General features: G+C 43.0%; 1 protein-coding gene across 3 annotated transcripts in view; it reads right to left on the bottom strand.

The window, feature by feature from the left end:
- The window catches only part of LOC146785834 (transient receptor potential cation channel subfamily V member 6-like), a 318,210-nt gene that overhangs the window by 56,886 nt on the left and 239,912 nt on the right, over positions 1-21,412 (bottom strand). For all 3 annotated transcript variants that reach the window (XM_085635167.1, XM_085635169.1, XM_085635168.1), the window contains 2 exons: positions 13,842-13,918; positions 11,429-11,594 (listed from right to left, as the gene is read on the bottom strand). In XM_085635167.1, the coding sequence (XP_085491293.1) occupies positions 11,429-11,594; positions 13,842-13,918 (243 nt within the window). The remainder of the gene's footprint in view (positions 1-11,428; positions 11,595-13,841; positions 13,919-21,412) is intronic.

Genomic DNA, 21,412 nt, shown 5'->3' with positions numbered 1-21,412 from the left:
CGCATTGGTTTGTGCCGGTCAAGACGGGTTTGGGTACACAGACCTGGTCTGCACTGTTTCAGCAGTGTATCTGTGCTGTTTAGCAGTACATCTAGTATTATGCAGTTAGCTAGTTTTATTCTAATTATCATTGTTCGTTTTAAAATGTTTTAATATGTTTTAAATGTCGTGGTATGAGTGATTGTTCGATCTTCATTACTGTGTTTATTGTATTAAATTGTGTTCAAGTCCGATTAAGAACCAACTAGCAAGGTTAAGATGCCGTTATTCTCAAAATTAAGACAGATAAAAACTAGAAAAGGGATACTCGAGGAAGCCGTTCCCATTCCACCTAGGGACACTCCAGGGTACTTTATGTACCATAAACATGGCCTAGATGCCGTATTATATCTCGATTTGTGGGTAGACTACACCAAGGATTTAGCAGAGAATCAGAGATGGCCCACTACTGGGACATGGGATGCAGATTGCATCATGAGAGTAGAAGAAGCATTATGGAAAAAGAAAGCCAGACAGTCACAGAAAGATGCCATTGAATTATGGCGTAAAGAATCGCATAGACGCACAGAGAAAGCGCTCAGAAAAGAAGAGAAAAGTAGGGAGGATTCAGACAAAGCCCGAGAAAACGTATTAGTTGAGGAAGGTATCCGAGTAAAAGCAGAACAAGTAGATAGGCAACGAAACACTCTTATGAATGGTATGTATCCTCTTCTGGCCGAGGGTTTACCTAAGGCCACCCTGGAAGTACCAAAAGATCTGCCACCTCCATTGCTTCCGACTAAATTGCACCCCAAGACCGCAAAGGACATTTTCCTTTCTTCCTATTTAGACAATGTAGCCCCCGAATATGTTAATACTCCGCCGCCACGCACACCACCTGCTAATGACGCTCGACCCCGAGATAATCTACCCCTACTTCCGCAGCAACATACTCCTCCTTCCGTTCCAAACCTTCCGCCCGTTCCTTCACTTCTTCCTGCACCTATTCTTCCTACCTTACACCCAACGAATCCTTTTGGACCTAGCACCTCAGGAGGTGCGACAGGAAGTTTTCATACGCCGCCATCAGCGCGTCGATTGACTTATAGGGATTTAGCACACCAACGTACCCCTCAAACAGCGAATTATGACATATATAAAGAGCCTCTTACAGACTGTAGATATGATCCAGTACCAGGTAAAGACGACAGAATGATGCTATCATCAGTACGTCTACGACGAGTTGCGAACTATTTAATGATATTACCAGGAATGATTGATCATCTAGACAAAATATATCACTTTGTCCAAACAGGGCAAGGTCCTGAAAGTATTGGCGAGGCCATGGCATACCAGAAAGTGGACACGCAAAAACTGTTGTCACGCTTCTTCATAAACTGCCTGATAAGACACAGATATAGTGCCTTTTTGTGTCCAGAGCATGATCCAGCTCCCTCCATTGAAAGAAAGACGTATTACATAGACAGACAGAATCCCTTACGCGAAGTGCATCCAGTTAGAAATGATGATAATACTTTTAGACGCGTGTTTGTGTACACGCCTATAACTAAAATAGAATTATTGGAAATGAAAAAATTAGTGCCCAGCCATGACAGAGATCCAGCAGGTTTTCACCGTGAAATAAAAGACATGTTACTCATGGGTGATTATACCTATCCTGACATTATGAAAATATTAAAAGTATTATTGCCTGTCGGTATTTACGAGAAACTCAAAGAAAAAGAGTGGGAGGTGGGAGAGCAAAAGATTGATTGGACAGCATTGGAAAACAAAGAAAATGCCCGAACTGCAGGCCTAGGGCTTGGGGACAAAACTAAAGCATTACCAGGATTATTAGTACAAGTATTGCCACGTTTATTAACTACGAAAAAGGAGGACTGGGGAGCAATCTCAGCTTGCAAACAGAAACCCGATGAAGACACTAGTGATTTTTATTCCCGATTTGAAAAATGTTTTGGTATTAATAGCGGTCTGAAAGCAAGTAGCAATTCATATCCACATCTTTTTGTAACAAAGTTAGTCGAGAATTCCTTGCCTCAGGTTAAGAACAGAGTATTGAAAGTAGAGAGCTCTTGGCAAGCTAATACCCCGTCACAAATGTTACAAATGTTACAGTACCACCAGAATAGAATTAGAGAAGAACAAGAACACGAACAGAGACGTATGAAAGACACGAAAATGAAAATGCTCGTCGCCCAGTCAGTTCCAGCTGACAGTCATAAAAAGGGTGCGACACAGTCCAGTAATTCAGCGGTTCCTGTTAAAGGGACATGCAACTATTGTAAACAGCCAGGTCATTATATAAACGATTGTGCAGTTCTGAAACATAATATCTCTACGGGTAAAACCAAGGAGAGACCACGTCCACCTAGACAGGATCAGATCCAACAACAAGTACCTCAGAATGTACAGCCTATGCAGGCTGCACAACAGACCGTAGTGGTACCACAGTCACAGCCTATTGCCGCAACACAAAACACGACACAACAGATGTACCAGTATGCACAAAATGACTATCCCGATTATCAGCGATACACATGAAACAGCCTAGAGAGGGAAGTTGGCTTACCCCTTATTGAGGTTCCTGTAGATCAAGAGGGTCCTTATGTACATAGTCAAGTGTTAGGGAAAGACAGAAAGTTTTTAATTGATACAGGGGCAAGCAGAACAACTATAAGTCACGACGAGGTTCCAGGGGCACCCCTCTCAGGCTCACAAAATGTTTCCCTTGGATTTTCAGGAAAGCCTATTGTTAACGAAGTATCGCAACCTCTTCCTGTTGCAGTTGGTCCATTGACACGGACTACAGATTTATTGCTTACAAAATCATGCCCAGAAAACTTGTTAGGTATAAAGACACTGAAAGCTCTAGGAGCTATAATATGTTGTTCCCCGGAGGGGGTACGACTATTTTTGCGTGACTTTAAAGGTCACTATGTATTTAGAGACATGGATCACCGGTTACAGAATGTCCCTGCACATTTATGGGCACAAGGCCCCACTGATGTAGGTTGTATGCACATTACACCATATCGAGTCACACTCAAAGCAGGAGTGGTATTACCACGAATTCGACAATACAAGTTACCTCCAGATGCTGTAGTGGCTTTGCTGCAAATCATTGACGAGCTCATTGCACAAGGAGTGGTTGTGGAAACCGACTCCAATGTATGTAATTCTCCTATTATTCCAATTCTTAAACGAACTGATCCAAATGCACCCCCAGTTTATCGATTAATTATTGATCTGCGCGAATTGAATAAATGCATTGTACCACAATATCCCGTGGTTCCAGATATCTCTTCATTATTGATAGCTATTGATTCAGAAGCAACGTTCTTTACTGTAATTGACCTCAAGAACGCCTTCTTTAGCGTCCCAATAGATCCGGAAAGCCAATATTTGTTCGGATTTTGTTTAAATGGACGAAGCTTCAAATTTGCACGCGCACCTCAAGGATTCACAGAAAGCCCCAGCATCTATAGCCAAGCACTGAAAAGACAACTTGACAGTATCCACATGCCTGTTAACACGACCCTGCTTCAGTATGTCGATGATCTGCTGATCACCGCCCGAAGCGAACCCGAATGTGAAAAAGCATCACTGACGGTTTTACATTTTCTGGCCGACAAGGGGCACAAGGTGTCCCCTTCGAAGCTGCAATTCTGTGTTCAGCAAGTTGTGTACCTTGGGCACTTGCTGTCCAAGGGGGGGAGACAGCTCACACCTGACCGCATCCAGTTAATTGTAAACATGCCACCACCCAAGACACAAAAGGAGGTGCGGGCCTTCATAGGTCTCACTTCGTACTGTAGACAATGGATTCCCCAATATGCATTTCTAGTAAAGCCACTCATTCAGTTGACAACCCAGGAGGCAGCGACTTCGACTGTCCTCCCTTGGACTCAGGCACATACACAAGCTTTTGAAGACTTAAAGAAAGCCTTATGTCAAGCACCTGTTTTAGCGACACCATGTTACAGTAAGCCTTTTACACTTTTTGTTACAGAACGCGAAGGTACTGCCTTGTCAGTACTCACTCAGGAACAAGCAGGTTCACACAAACCGTGTGCTTATTTTTCTAGCACATTAGATCCAGTAGCCCAGGCTCTGCCTACGTGCCTGAAATCAGTCGCAGCGACAGCTTTAGCGATCAGACAAAGCGATTCCATAGTATTAGGACATCAATTGACAGTGCAAGTTCCACACTCCGTGGAAGTTCTTTTAAACCGAACTCAGACTCAGCACTTGACTATAGCACGACTGACAGGTTACGAATTAACATTGTTTCAGCCACACATAGAAATCAGACGCTGCAGTACATTAAATCCTGCCACACTTTTGCCATTAAGTGGAACAGACCCATTGGCACATGATTGTATTGAAGTCATTACTATTACGACGAAACCCAGACAAGACTTGACAGACATTCCATTACCAGATCCAGACCTGACACTTTATGTGGATGGTTCATGCATGAGAACAAGTACAGGAGAATTAGTGGCCGCTTACGCAGTCACGACAGACATCGAAGTTATTGAAACAAATTGTATTGACACATTGTCAGCTCAAGCAGCAGAGCTCATCGCTCTGACACAAGCCTGTATTCAAGCCAAAAATAAAAGAGTCAACATATACACAGATTCACGTTATGCATTCGGAGTTGTACACGACTTCGGAGTCCTTTGGCGAGAGAGAGGTTATTTGACTTCTCACGGTGCCAACATTCAACACGGTCCCCTTATTCAAGCTCTGTTAGATGCAATACATCTGCCTACTTCGATATCTATCATGAAGTGCAAGGCTCATACAAAAGTTACCGATATCATTTCCCAGGGTAACGACCTAGCAGACCGAACAGCTAAGCAAACAGCACAGAATCGGACTCATGCAACTGACTTGACAAAGACAATAGTTCCGACATCGACACACTGCATGACAGTTAGGGATCCCGCCCTTGATGTAATTGACATACAGACACATGCTACACCAGAGGAAATCAAGAAATGGACTGAACTAGGAGGGATCCAAACAGATCAGGGATGGATGACGAAGGGAAAATCTACATGGTTTCTCCCCGACTCAATGGTTCAAGTTATCGTTAACACAATACATAGTCCAGCGCATCTAGGAGAGAAAGCTATGTTAGACAGTATTCAAAACATTTGGTTTAATAAACACTTACGAGCTGCAGCCAAACAGAAAGTGCATACTTGCATGATTTGTTGTCAGTTCAACCCAGGTAAAGGCGTTCCTGTAGAGCAAGGTGGATTTCAACCTCCTGATCACCCTTTTGAAGTCCTCCAGATGGATTATATCCAGATGGAACGTTGTCGAGGATTCAAATATGTCCTCGTAGTTGTATGCGCACTTTCTCGTTGGACAGAAGCATATCCAGTCTCAGATTACACTGCCCCGACCACTGCCAAGCAGCTGGTTCGTGAATTCTTCCCACGGTACGGTTTGCCCCGTATCGTGTACTCAGATAACGGTCAACCGTTCTCATCCGAGCTAATGAAACACATTTCACTCCTGTTAGGCTATCAATGGAAATTCCACTGTGTCCGGCATCCCGAGGCAGCAGGTCTCGTGGAACGTCACAACCAGACTCTGAAAATTCGACTTTCTAAAATCTGTAGAGAGAAAGGCGTCGACTGGATAGTAGCTTTACCAGTTGCACTCTTTTACATGAGAATGATAGCACATTCTCGAACAGGGCTATCCCCCGTACGAGGTGGTCTTCGGTAGGCCACCAAATATGTGGGGGACGCCTATACCTCGTAAAATCACTGATGTTGATTGTAATATGCTGACAGATTACCTTGCTTCCTTGATGTCTGCACTACAATCTTGCCGTTCACAGGTAGCTGCAGCCTTTCCCGACAACACCGAGGTGAAGCCCCATGAAGTGGTTCCCGGAGACTTTGTTTTTATAAGAAATTTCGACAGGAGGAGCCCGCTGGAGCCTCGCTGGCAAACGCCGAAATTAGTACTTCTGACCACGAGGACAGCAGTGAAGATCGAGGGTCGCAAGGGTTGGCTACACTCGAGCCATATCAAGAAATTTCATGGACTGCCTTCTGATTTGAACTCTCAGCCCTGCCCCTCTCCACAGACTGACACAAAACTCCCCCTGGCCGAGAAGACTGCTGCCCAGGACTATAAACTGAAACTAAGGTCTAGCAAGTCAGACAATTTGATTGTTTAAGTCCTCTCCTAGGTGAATCGGTTAAATTAGTCTCTGACATGTATCCTCTAGACCGAAATCGAGAGAGAGATAGACAGAAACAGCTCAAGAAACGTGCATATTGTAAATCACTTCATAGTCACTGTATCGTGACATTGTTGATTATGTTTTTTCTAAATCTTCTGATTATTGCTGCAAGTATACTGTTGCACATATACTATCCTATTTTCAAGCGTGCACACTCTGCTTACAATGTTACTGCCGAACACTCTTTTAGCGAATTACCTCCACATGAGTTGCCCTACAGACTTGCGCTGCGCAACAACACATTCATTAGTATGTTACATCACTCCCATCAGGCCAACAACGCTACCAATTGTTGGATATGTGGCCGACTCCCTCCCTATCAGAAATACAAGGGAGTTCTGCCCCTCTTTCCGTATCCATTCACACACAATGGTTCCTGTGGCGCATGGTTTAGTTTGATTAATTCTTTAGATTCAAATACCGTAGTTTACCAGAGCAACTGGGTATGGGGAAACCTGAACTTAGTTTTGCTTAAAGCCTGCTACCTAACAAGGAGGGACTTCCCAAAAGGACAGGAACTGATCTAGAAAATGAAGTATATGGATTAGGTAATTTTACACTTAACCTCATGATTCTGAATGTTGAATCCGAAGCTGCACTAGTCTTGCCTGCTATGTCCGTATTACCAGTCAAAGGTGAATTATGTGTAAGAAAGAATGGTTCAGTACACCTGGGTCATAGTAAATGTACCACTGTGATCGAATTCAGTGATAAAGGCAAGTCTACATTTAGAGCTTCCCGTCATTCCTACTTCATTTGTGGTCATACCGCATATATACGTTTACCTCTAGATTGGGATGGTACCTGTTACATTGCATTCCTTCTGCCGCCTGTTTTCCTAGCCCCTCCTGATTATCATAGAAATACCCATCTAGTACACAATAGACCTCAGAGAGATCTCCCGATTGTCGACTACACTGAAACAGCATGGGAACAATACACAGACTTCAATAAAGGTCTCTTTCCCTACATAGGTGTTGTCTCTAATAGTAAACTGATACGCAGATTAACTAGAACCCTTGAAGCAGTAGTGAATGAAACTACCTCTGCCCTAGGCAACTTAACAGAGGAGCAGTCTGTGATGCGGATTGTTGTTCTCCAGAATCGTCTTGTCCTTGACGTCATCCTGGCCGATAGGGGCGGAGCCTGTAGAGTCATCGGATCAAGTTGCTGTGTTTTCATTCCAGAAAACGCGCCATCAGTATATAAAGCCATAACTCGTCTTCATAAGATTGCAAGCCAGATACACCAGAATCCAGGCACCTGGACATGGTCCGGTTGGTTCTGGAGCGTGTTGTCAGCCTGGGGATGTCCTTCCTAGGTATTGGCCTTCTCATAGTATTCAGTTGCTGCCTGTGTCTACAATGTGGACCAGCGATTTGCGGCCTGTGTGCCACATCATGTATTCCACGTGCAAGTTCTCATTCAAAATCCCGGAAGAAGAAAGAAGAGCAAATGATGTTACATGAACAGATTGATGGATTCCTGAGGATCGATATCTCATGAAGGGTCCGTAGGGGACAAGGAGGGAATGAGGAAATATGAATTTTTATGATCAATTGTGTCCCCTATCTCAGACCCCAACGGCTCCATGTACATGCTACAAGTACATGTATGTTCCCTCCACTTCAAGCTATGAAGACGCAAATACATATGCGTCCAACGTTAACATGTCCTCTTTCAGATCCACCATGAATGGGTCGAATACTCCGTTCCTAAGTATGCCTTGCCACCGTCTTTATATGGTATACTTTTCACGTTTTTCAGCTCTGGCAAGTTAGGCCCTGAATTCTGCCATCGAGCTTTTCCTGCCTTCTGCCTCTGAATGCTCCAGCCTGGACCTGCATCTGTATCCATGACCTTTGTCTTACTCCCTGCGCGGCTAACGGTGCATGGCCCGGCCTGTTGCCTGCCAAGACTGTATTCAGCCTTCAAGTTATCTGCTCCGCTCCTCGAGAAATGCATTCCTGTCTAGTAGTTTAGGTAAATATCCTTCCAGCTACAGAGCAAAGGGCCCGGCCTTACTGTCCCCGTGCAAGTAATTCATAGCTTCTGTTGCCATGGTAGGCCCATGCCCCCTCGCATCTCATGTAGACACATAGACGCTTATACACGCACTAGCAGTCAGTATAGGATAGCCTCTGCCTGAGAGACCTTTCCTTCCAGATAATACAGTTCCTTAAACACAAGATATTAGATACGATTTGGGATTAGGTTGTTCTGACATCCCAGACTTCTGTCTCCTCATGTAGGGCTAAATGTCAAGTCCCCTTCACCCTCCAGTTACACGTCAATCACACGTCATGCTACTGTGCGCGCATCTCTGCCATGTATTTCTGCTGACTTTGCAGGATTCTCTTATGGATCCACCCACCTGTGACATCCTCATAATGACGTTTCCTGTACACGCCCTCATGCACGCCTATTGTAACGCCTTTTTTCATTACGTATGTGTATTCTTATCTCTCTTCTCAGCTGTCACGCCTTCTGCATATGACTTCACTGTAATGCATTGACTATATATATGATAACCTGTCAATAAAGTATTGCTCTTTCCCTTCCCGAACCTTCGTGGTGACGGAACCCGATTGCCTGGTTCGAACCAATTCCTTTGTAAGGAATAAACCCATTTTAAAACCTCAAATACCACGGATTCTGCCTCTTATTTTTACTGAGTTATTCTTATTGAATTTTACCGCATAAATTAAGTCTAGGTAATTTAAATTTACCACAGAAAGGCTTTTAAAAATAATAACAAGCTAGCAGGATATCTCAGTGAATTAAATGTAACCTGCCAATGTTCCCAGGACAGTAAAATGACTAGCACTAAAATTGGGTAATAATAATATCTATTATTTTCAACCTTTAGAAATGTCACAATGACCTCTGAAGTGCTAAAGAAATAAGTTATTACGGTTACAGAGACTTATAGGTATGGACCGCAGACAGTTTAGCCAATCATGTAGGTTTGGGTCCCAGAAAGCTTCACCAATTATTTTTTTTAAATAACTTTTAACTGTATATTTTTGGAAGGTGAATCATTTTGTTCTGAACAGTTCTTCAGATTATGAAAATATACACATTTTGCCAGCAAATAAAAAAATGTCATTTTGAAACAGTATCTGACATTCCCAGAATAAAAAAGTAATTATTTGCATTAAAAAAAATGTTGTTCATTTTTAGTAACTGTAAAGTGCTCAGATATCAGTTTTTCATTTTTATTTTACTCCTGCCACATGTGGATATATTTTGCCTGTGTGTTTTTGTATCACCATTCCAAGCCATTAATGCTGACACTAATCCAAAAATGTGTTACATTATGTCAAAGAATATACCTGGGATGAACATTTTCATGCCATTAATGACCACAAAAAGACAGTAATTAGACCTGTTCTATCAGGGCCAGGAAATTACAATGGTTAAATATCACCATGCCATCTATACCCACATATGCTTGGAAGTGATGATTGGGGACATTCATTTTTGCGCATCTCTCCTTCGGTCCCTTCACTTTACCGTAATGAGATTGAGGCCTGGACTTTGACATGGCCATTCCAAAATACCGATTCTGTTCCTTTTCAGCTATTCCGCCTTAGTTGTGTGTTTTGGATGGTTTTTCTGTTGTATGATCTACTTCTGGCTAAGTTTTATCTATTGGAAAGTATGGGGCTGATTACGAAGTAGGTGGGGCCCGAACTGGCACCTTTTTCTAAACACCAGCGTATATTTAATCACCCCATGGTGGCCCCGTGTGCCTATTTTTTTGCAGAAATTCTCGGTGGCAATTTAACATATTTTAAACTAGCACACAGGTACTGCTGTCTTTGGCATTTGCAGAAGTGGCAGAAGCTCGGGCGGTGCCAGATGCAGTGGACTCCTTTGGACTCTGGCACTTAATTTTTTACAAATGATGCACTGCCTAGTGACCTTGCCTCTTTTTTTTTATTAATTTGCAAGCTGGGGAAAAAAGAAGTACGTTCACAGATATCATCTTCAGTCCTGACTATACTTATGATCCATCAGGTTTCCCCAAGGAGTAATCACCAAACCCTCTGTAATTGTTCATTTACACCCACATAGTTATAAAAAAAGACACTTCCCGGTGCATAATGTACTTCATTTTCATTCACCTATTTTTAACCGTACGAACCTCATCTGGTTTCCAGAACTGGGCTATAATAAATTTTGCAACTTTTTATGATTTTCAGCCAATTTGTTTTTTTTAATGTCTGGGTGGGACAGCAACGGCCGTTTCCATCACTGAATCTGGAGTTTGGCAGAAAGAGAGCTCCTCCCACATTCTTCTGCCTTTGTGGGTCTGTGGAGACCCATGAGCAGTGGTGTGCGCTTTTTGAAAAGTAGTGGGGGGTGGGGGTAGGGGAAGGCTTGATTTAAAAAAAAAATATATATATATAAGTTCACTTACCCGAAGGGCCGCCGCCTTTCCTCCGTCGGATGCAGGAAACAGGAAGCACACAGGCTACCAGACTTCCCATTGCCAATCAAAATACTGCGCTCAACAGCATGACCGCAGCATTGTGATTGGTCTGAGTGACCTGGTTTGGCACTCAGACATGGAGTGGAAGCCTGTGCATGTTCTCCACCCGGCTGGCCAAACCGTCATGCACACTTAAAAGCACATTATACCACTCCTCCTCCCTCTCCCTGTGACACAGCCCAGCCCCACCCTGCCTTAACCTGGATCGGGCTCCATAGAGAAAAATAAAATGATAATAAGGTAATGATAGTAACGTTGCCTTTATATCATTTTAGTTTTCCTTTTACACTCAGTGGGACGACACTCCTTCGTCTTAGCTGAGGAGCCGCCGCTGACCATGAGAGGCAGGAGGCGGCAGCCGAAACAGCCTGCCACCATTCCACTGCCTCCATGGGGCATTAGGAGAACTGGGTGAGGATGGGGTGCACAGCGGAAGCAAGTGTTTCCCTTTATGATCTAACAACTGTGAGAATTAACTTTTGTTTCCTACTGATGCTACTTCATAGCACTGAATAAACAGATTTAATAATGGAGACTAATGAAAATCTATTAGAATCTTACATAAATATGGGTTACATGAATCAAGGCAAGGAATACAGAAATTATCAACAAGCACATGTTTTCCATTCGAATACTAAAACTTTTTAAGCACATACCTTTTGAATCATGATACACAGCGGGCCGAGGTGACTGGATCCACGAGCAAAAAAGATCACATTGCTCCACGCACATACTAGAGCCAATGGCAACACAACTGTCTCTCCGTCGAGGCTGCAAATCCTCAGTATCATATTTATCACAATAAGGCATGCGCACAGTACCCTACAACAAAAAAGTCTATTAAAAAAAAGCATTGTCATCATTTCAAGCACATGTTCATTGTTCATATTGAAATCAGCCCACCTTGTCAATTATCAGAAAAATGATGCATCAGAAACGACTCACCTTAAACGTATATGCTATGTCCCGATGCTATTTTCACATTGGTTATTTATTTGTTTTGGAATCTATTTTAGTTGTTTTGTTAGTATTCTGTGTTACTATTTAATTTCTAAGTGGCTTCAAAACAATTTGTTTCTGACATTATAACTGCTTTACAAATTAAAGAAATGTAAATAAAGAATAACACACCTAGAGCCCTAGTAATTCTACAATACGCAATTCCACAATAGTATTTTGAGAAAATAAAAAAGCTTAGAATCAAGGGATACAGCAGAAAGTAGACAAATTTGCTTGTCTGAAGATATACAGCGGATATCCTCACTTCTGCTCCCACTCCACCACTTCTGTTCCTCTACCATTCATGCTATTCCTTCTGATAAAGGCCCTAATGTAATCCCATTTACAGGTAAGAAAGTGTGTGGACGAACCATGAAAAATTCCATAAAGGATACAGGAAGGGTCTAGAAGAGCCAAAGAAGGCCTGTGAGAAAACACAAGTAACAAGTACACATCATAAAATGTATTGTCCACTTTCCATAAATGTTCTGTCTTGTGTACTGTTAGTATTTACCAATTAACTGTCTCTTGGAGCTGCTTGGGGTGTCGGTTGCAATCACCATAAGCAGTCAGTAGATTTCACCAGCAAAGGTGACTCAGTGGGAATAGTTCATGTTACAGTGGGTGTACTTTGTAGTTACCCAGAATTCACATTGCAAACTCAGCCAGCTGGTATTGAGGCAAATTAAAGTCCCCCTAGAGGTTACAAGGATTTGTTTCCTTTTCATGTCCCTCAATTACTAATCAACAGCAATCCTACTTAGAGTCTTAACATCTTTGTCGAAATGCTCATTCAATTGGCCAGAATCTTGTGGTCAGTGTGAAAATAATATTAAGACTTGAGGAGTTGTTAATTAATGATCGTATGAACCCCTCTCTGAGGAACTTACACTGGTTATAGACCTGCGCATTTGTGAAATTTAGGGGTCTATTAGGATGGCGGCCATCCGCCTGCCATCGAAACCTGGAAAACCGCCGGTCCGATTAGCATCGTGGTCGTGACCGCCGTGGTGTGATTTTCCACCCGCCACTTTTCTGCCAGGTGCAGTATACCCGCTTGCCTGGCGGGCAGAGCTGGACTGCTACAATTGTTGCAGATCAGGGTCAAGCACCGCCGGCACGATTATGATGCCGGCGGTAGCCAGCCTTTCCGCTGCGGTGGAACCGACATGGAAAGGCATGCGGAGAAATGTTCCGGGGGCCCATTGCGGGCCCCCAATGTGTTGGGGGTGTGTGGGTGCACTGAGGGGGACCCATGGTACCACCCTACATGTTCCTGTACCAGGTGGCAGGCACTGTGCAGTGCCTGCCACGCAGTGCAGGGATATGCAGGACATGCTCTTTTTGACTTCGCGGCGGTGCTGCTGGCAGCAGCGACCACCGCAATGTTAATCGCCAGAATGCGACCCCCTTGATCGGATTTAGACTGTGGAGCATCCTAATTGGACCGGCGGTTATGCCGCGGTTCTTGCGGGCGGTCTTTTCCCGCTACCATGGCGGTCGGGGAGATTTTCCGACCGCCATCCTAATGGGCCCCTTAGTTTTTATAAACCTGCACGAACTTCACAAAGTTGTTCAGTTTTTATTCTTATTATTTTTTAAAAAAAGAGAGCGACACAAATTTGCTAAAAATATGTCTTTGCGGGAGGAAATACCCAATAAAACCTACCCCTAGCTTAACAGCATTCATAAAAACAAAACTGCATGAACATTGTCTAAGAAACTGTCCAGACAACTTTTCTTCCAGGAAAACATTTCCCAGGAAAAGTTGTTCAAAGTACACAAACCTCTAACTTTGAGAAATGCTCAATTTTTGTACTTCGCACAACTTCACTAGTGAATCCATAATTTAATATACCCTTATTTGTGATTTTAGAAATATTCTACATGTAGCAACTGAAAAATCAAATGGGACTTTATTTGGAAAGAGCTGGATAAACTATTTCTGGAATTTTTGATTGGTCGTTCAATGCAATTTACAGTTTATATTCAGTGGAATAACAAGGCAGTTTAGAATCCACAGGAAATTATTGCATGAATACTATACTAATTGTTAAAATATTTACTTACATGATTGTATGAAATGGTCCCCCAGTTATTGTATTTCCAAATAAGTGTGACAGCCCTTTCCGATAAATGCGTGGGATCTAAAACAAGCAGAATATGGCCAAATTGTAATTATTTTATACCCTGACACTCTACCTCACAAAGTGCACTTTAGGTTTTCCTGAGAGCAATTCCTTTGCAATTGCACCTAGGCAGACAGTGGAAAATAGTGTTACAAAATATAGAGAAACAACAAAAATATCATTATAGTTGAATTCATGTGGAATAAAATTCAAAATCTAATTATATTTTCACCATCAAACAGTTGGTAAAGTATTTCTTATTTGTGAAATCATATGGAGAACTGATGGGATAGGATCAATAGGACAGACTGCAAGCAAAAGGATGTCAGGGAGTTGAATCCTTCAACATCTCCAGCAATATTGGGTGGGCTGAACGTATTACTTGCTTCATCTAACGAATACATAGTATCCATAATGTCCATATGTATTTTTAGCATGAAATTCCGTGGGACATTGTCATTGCTGTAGGTAAGGTGAAAATAGAATACTTAAAATATAGCAAAGAGATCACTGAATCATTTGCACCTGAGCATCAGAAGGTGGCATACACGTTCAACCCCCAGAAATGTCCCAGTTGCACTATGAAGTACATGTCCTAATGCTATATATTTTCCCTTTGGGCATAAAGCAATTCTTGAGTTATTAACAGGTTTGCATATGTGCAGGCTACAAAAATGCACGGCAAATCAGATGCAGGCATCCTGAAAAGCAAAAAAAAACTGTCACTCCGGGGTGCAATTGTGTGGAAGAGCAGTTTCTTCCCTATATGCTTTAAATAACTAATGACACCATGACAAAAAATTAAAATGTCCACCACAAGCAATAGTTTCAATATTCTTGTTAGGTTCAGTGAAGGTTTCAGTAATTGAAACCTAAACTCAACCCCTCATAGCTATGGCAAAAACGAAACCGGCTTAACTTACGAAAAGGTGTAAAGCATTTAGGAGGACTATAACAGCGAAATATAAATCCCATAATATCGTATGGGATTTATATTTCATCGGAAGGGATAGCCGTCACACTTGTTACGGAGTATCCTGTCCACTAAAATGTAAATCAGGCCGGTAGTCTCTTTTCTGGAAGTCAGATTTCTTCACCGCGAAAAGACTGAAGGCTGTAGTCAGAGAGGTTTTGACGTTGTTGGATGCCGCTCAGTGTTGGCCCGCTGAATCAATTTGTTGCTGTGAAGAATATTATAGTGAGAGCTGCACTGAATTTGAGCCTCTCAGTGATGCAGCTTTGGCATGTCCACTTGCAAGTAGTTCCTGGTCTTCCGTCAGTTCTCCAGGCAGAAATTCTTGAAGAAGTTTTTAATTACTAACATTTAGGGTTAGGCAGGAGACCTACACTCTGACACCTTTCAAAGGGCCCCAGCCTGGGTACACCACCATGAGAAGCCAACAGACAGGTCCAGGGCAGGTCCAGTCGGAAATGGTCAGCTGGGCTCTTCAGGAAAGTAGACTTCTTGCAGCTTCTGTGTGCCTGTAGATTAACAAAAGGCCAGTTAACTGACCTTTGGAGTCCAAATCACAGTCCTGGGTACAACTGGGGGCAGCCCAGCCCTTGGGGGGTCTCCTTGCAGGTCACAATAGAAGGTGTAGTCCCTCTTCTCTCTTCCACAGGTCCAAAGGTGCTCAGATGGGGATACTGGGGGGTGCCACATTTTGCCCAATGCCATCTTGTGGGTGAGGGAAACTTCTGGCCACTCCTTAGCCAGTGGGGGAAAAGTTGCAAGGGGGGACCCTACCCACATTTTCAGCATTTCCTGTGTCTTTACTGAAAACTGTACTCTTCCCAACCTAAAACTAAGAAGGCATATACGTTTTCCCTAGTGCAGAGCTCCCTTTAACCACCCAGAGGTGTGGATATGATAATGGACAAACCCTCCCTTGTGATGACTTAAAACAAGTGCCTACAGAGTATGAATCGCTATTAGGAAAACCAAATAGGAAATCCCATGCCATTCGTTCCAATGGCCTGTGTAGCATTTTCAAAATAGCGATTTCATAATAGGAAGTCGCTATTTTTTAAATGCTAAACCAAGGATGGCTATGAGCATAAAGCCCTGTGAAGCACCTTAAAAATGGTGCACATGGAGAGGACACATATGCCATAGAGGAATAAGTGCGCTCTATTGCACCTCAAACAAAGCATCTTTGGGTGCTGTCTTTAAATTGTACATGGTTACCATTGACTTGGAGTTGATGGTAATGGCATTTCCTAAATGCCCAATTCACATGTAGGAAATGCTTTCTACATGTATATAGGAATCGCAAATAGGTAATGTCTATTTCGGGATTCCTATTTAGAAGATTGCAAATTTCGATTTCTACAAGGTAGAAATCACAATTTGCGATCGCTTTAAGAGCTTTGTACACATGAAAAGCCCATTTAGGATTTCTTAATTGCCCGAAAAGGCGATTAGGTCCATTAAGAAAAGCTCAATTGCTTTGTACATCTGGCCCTTAGGGCCTAGCTTAGGTGGAACTTCAAAGTATTAAAAATGGAAGGCCTGGTAAGAGGTGGATTTTGCCAGGTCAAATTGGAAGTTTTAAAACTGCATGGTATTCCAAGAAGCCCCCAGGCAGGGTGGGGGGGCAATGGGGAAAGGCAGTTGCAGAGACTGGAGTCCTGTTACATTATTGAACTTAATACTAAGACCCCAGCTGGCTTAAATATGGAGGAGGAATTGTATATGTTATGTTATCTGGAATTTATAAAAGCGCACAGCTACTCCCAAGAGTGTCCCGGCGCTGAGAAAAAAAGACCACCATAACAGCCGACAGAGATTCACCCTAACCACAGAACCGGAAAAGGCATCTTTGATACATCTTCGATACCTATCTCTTCTCTTTTAATATTGGGTGGTAACTATAAGTCATGGATAATGGTTATCAGTATAGATAAGGGCTTACAAATAATTCTTTTAACATTTTTAATTTGATTATTGAGTGGGTGAGGCTGTAGTTCAGACCACCCAGAATAGGCTAATACTAGACAAGCTGTAGTTAGGTATGGTAGTGTTCACTCACGATGGGCATAGGCCCACTAGGGAAATTCTTCTAGACAAGAGTAAGATTCGAAAGAAAAATACACACAGGGGCAGAATTTGCAATGTGTTGAGTGAATGAGAATCTGCAAGAAATAATGCATTATACAGCACATACATGAGCCAAAGAGGTTGTCTAAGCGCAATAACGTTCAAGGTGTATGCTTATGTAAAACATATGTGAATTTATGCACCCAGCAATTTAAGTAAAACTCCAAGTAAAACTCTCTTTACAATTAGCGAATATATACAGGAGCTAGTTGACTCCGTTTTTGAGTCACGCTGCACTCGCTTTGGAAAACTTTGACAAGCAGAAACATATATATATATATATATATATATTCACTGAAAAAACCATAGGTTTCACACACGTTATAGTTACGAATTAGCATTTAAAAAACCTTGCAAATTCACTTAAAAAAACCATAGGTTTCACACATGTTATAGTTAGCTGGACATTTCACTCGTAAAAAACCAATAAAATTCCCCCGTTATAGTTACTGCAGGCAACTATAACTCACGCGACCGCAATCCTCTGCTGATGACGTCAGATATTACATCACTGTATTTAGACACTTATTTACCCATGTCTTCTTCCATTAATCTTTAGCTATACATATATTACAAATATTTATTTTTCATAAAGACACATATGTCATCAGTGATGTAATATCTGACGTCATCAGCAGAGGATTGCGGTCGCGTGAGTTATAGTTGCCTGCAGTAACTATAACGGGGGAATTTCATTGGTTTTTTACGAGTGAAATGTCCAGCTAACTATAACATGTGTGAAACCTATGGTTTTTTAAGTGAATTTGCAAGGTTTTTTAAATGCTAATTCGTAACTATAACGTGTGTGAAACCTATGGTTTTTTCAGTGAATTTGTACAGTTTTTTAAATGCTAAGTTATGTATTTATTATTTTTTATTTTTTTCAGGTTTCTCACCGTGCGCGCACCGTGAATTTATATTTTTTTTTTAAATCGCGAGGTGCGCGCACCCTGCGCGCACGGTGTGCTTCGCACACCGCGCACGCTGTGGGCGCTCGGTGCGTGCCGTGCGCGCAGGGTGCGCGCACCTCGCGATTTTTAAAAAAAAATAAAAATTGTTTTTTACTCCCTTGGGGTCCTTCTGTGACCCCCTGACCAAGGCTAGGGGGTCAGGAACTGTCCACTCTGCCCCCTTTTCACGTTCTCCACCTTTTTTTTCACCCCCTCAGACTGCGAGCGACAAAATGGCAGCCGACACTTCCTGCTTTCGACCGATTCGAATGTTTACCGACATCTAACAACCAATCAGAATTGCCCTCGCGCACGGCAGGGTGCGCGCGTATAGATATTGATATGCTTTTAAATGCTATTTTCTCAGGAAATACTGAACAGATTGACACCAGACCTGCAAAAGGCACTTCCTTGACCTTATGGCTACCTCTCTGCCAAATTTCAAGTAATTCTGTTCAGCCGTTCGGGCTGTAGCTGTGTCTAAAGGTCCTATGGAAAAATGCATGGGGAAAACGCGTTTAGGGACCCCCCTTTTTTCTCGGCCCCCGCTTGACGAATCCCCCCGAGACTTTCAGGGTAGGAGCTGAGCGGAGCGACCCATTAGTTTTGAAAATTTCACGAGGATTCGTCAACCGGCGCCAAAGTTATTCAAAATAGAATTTTGAGATTTCCTATGGAAACTAGGTTGTAACTATAACTATCTACTGGCGACCGCCAGTAGATAATATATATATATATATATTAACCACGCTTGTTCCCTGGAGAAAAAGCACGACACACTCCGGAATCATTTGAGGGCTTTATTTTCGATCAATTATCGCAGTGCTGGCAGTCCATGAGATCAAGGCAATTCGCAGTGCTGGCAGTCCATGAAACATAATGGCATACGCGTTTCAGCGGTAAGTCGCCTTCATCAGTGCCGGTTTCACAGGGTCCATCGGGGGTCAGCACACAGTACAGCTGCTGTAAAAACCGTTCCTGTTTAAATGTTCTTTATGCCCCTCCTCCAAGTCATGTGCACTTGCATCGCGCTGGCACTCCCACAGGCAGTTGCATGCTGGTACCTGAAGTCCGGGTGGGCGGCTGAAAGGTTTCACGAGCGCTCCAAACATACAGTGATGCTCCCACTTTGATGAGCACGGGCCACACACCAGCTCGAGTGCCCTCGGGGGTGTAAAACGAAGTCCTCAATGATTCCTTCATCAGGCACACCGTGTTGCCTCCTCTCTCCCCATTGCAGCCCATACAGCCAAATGGCAATATACCTGCTGGGGGGGCGCCTTGTTTTGCCACCAATGCAAGTTTCCACAGTGCTGGTCTCCCAAGGTGCTCCAAACCGAAAGGGTGTGCCGTTTGTCAGCAACCAGCTTGCTGACTAAACACAAAACCACGCTTGTTCCCTGGAGAAAAAGCACAACACACTCCGGAATCATTTGAGGGCTTTATTTTCGATCAATTATCGCAGTGCTGGCAGTCCATGAGATCAAGGCAATTCGCAGTGCTGGCAGTCCATGAAATATAATGGCATACGCGTTTCAGCGGTAAGTCGCCTTCATCAGTGCCAGTTTCACAGGGTCCATCGGGGGTCAGCACACAGTACAGCTGCTGTAAAAGCCGTTCCTGTTTAAATGTTCTTTATGCCCCTCCTCCAAGTCATGTGCACTTGCATCGCGCTGGCACTCCCACAGGCAGTTGCATGCTGGTACCTGAAGTCCGGGTGGGCGGCTGAAAGGTTTCATGATCGCTCCAAACATACAGTGATGCTCCCACTTTGATGAGCACGGGCCACACACCAGCTCGAGTGCCCGCGGGGGTGTAAAACGAAGTCCTCAATGATTCCTTCATCAGGCACACCGTGTTGCCTCCTCTCTCCCCGTTGCAGGCCATACAGCCAAATGGCAATATACCTGTTGGGGGGGCGCCTTGTTTTGCCACCAATGCAAGTTTCCACAGTGCTGGTCTCCCAAGGTGCTCCAAACCGAAAGGGTGTGCCGTTTGTCAGCAACCAGCTTGCTGACTAAACACAAAACCACGCTTATTCCCTGGAGAAAGACCACATGAATTCTCTGCACTTCCGTTAGGTGAACAGAGAAACACGAACCACTGGAAATTCTGGCACTATTCTTTTATTGTTCCTCAGATATATATATGTGTGTGTGTGTATATATATATATTTTTTTTTTTCTTGATTTAGTTTTTACACGCTCGACTACCAGTATGCTTGAGGGGATCTTTCCCTTTCCCTTCATATGTATTTGTTTTACAAAAGTGCAATTGTGCATTAATGGCCTACTCATTTTGTCTGGAGCCTTCTATTGGGCCATGTATAGAAATTGCAGTTTTATATAGCATGAGCACCGCCAAAGGGTATTGAAGCACTTCACATGAGCACCAGGTTACATTACACAAGGTAAGTTTCATTTTATTATAAGCACAGGAGATTAAGTGATTCACCGAGAATGGGGAACAACCTTTACAACGCAACTTTTACAACGCACTACACTTACAACGCATTTTTTACAACGCAAAATCCATTACAACGCACTACACTTACAACGCATGACACTACAACGCATTTTTAAAAAATACCTTTACAACGCATTCCATTACAACGCCTACCATTACAACGCATAATATTACACTACACTATCCAACACTTACCCTACTGTTGCACCCCCTGGAGTTAGAATAGTAATTTTTACCCCTATACTATCCAACACTTACCCTACTGTTGCACCCCCTGGAGTTAGAATAGTAATTTTTACCCCTATACTATCCAACACTTACCCTACTGTTGCACCCCCTGGAGTTAGAATAGTAATTTTTACCCCTATACTATCCAACACTTACCCTACTGTTGCACCCCCTGGAGTTAGAATAGTAATTTTTACCCCTATACTATCCAACACTTACCCTACTGTTGCACCCCCTGGAGTTAGAATTGTAATTTTTACCCCTATACTATCCAACACTTACCCTACTGTTGCACCCCCTGGAGTTAGAATAGCAATTTTTACCCCTATACTATCCAACACTTACCCTACTGTTGCACCCCCTGGAGTTAGAATAGTAATTTTTACCCCTATACTATCCAACACTTACCCTACTGTTGCACCCCCTGGAGTTAGAATAGCAATTTTTACCCCTATACTATCCAACACTTACCCTACTGTTGCACCCCCTGGAGTTAGAATAGTAATTTTTACCCCTATACTATCCAACACTTACCCTACTGTTGCACCCCCTGGAGTTAGAATAGCAATTTTTACCCCTATACTATCCAACACTTACCCTACTGTTGCACCCCCTGGAGTTAGAATAGCAATTTTTACCCCTATACTATCCAACACTTACCCTACTGTTGCACCCCCTGGAGTTAGAATAGTAATTTTTACCCCTATACTATCCAACACTTACCCTACTGTTGCACCCCCTGGAGTTAGAATAGTAATTTTTACCCCT

Source organism: Triturus cristatus, chromosome 11, assembly GCF_964204655.1.
Source record: "Triturus cristatus chromosome 11, aTriCri1.1, whole genome shotgun sequence".
Taxonomy (NCBI): Eukaryota; Metazoa; Chordata; class Amphibia; order Caudata; family Salamandridae; genus Triturus; species Triturus cristatus.
Note: the sequence above shows the minus strand (reverse complement) of the source record. Positions and strands in the feature narration are given on the sequence as shown.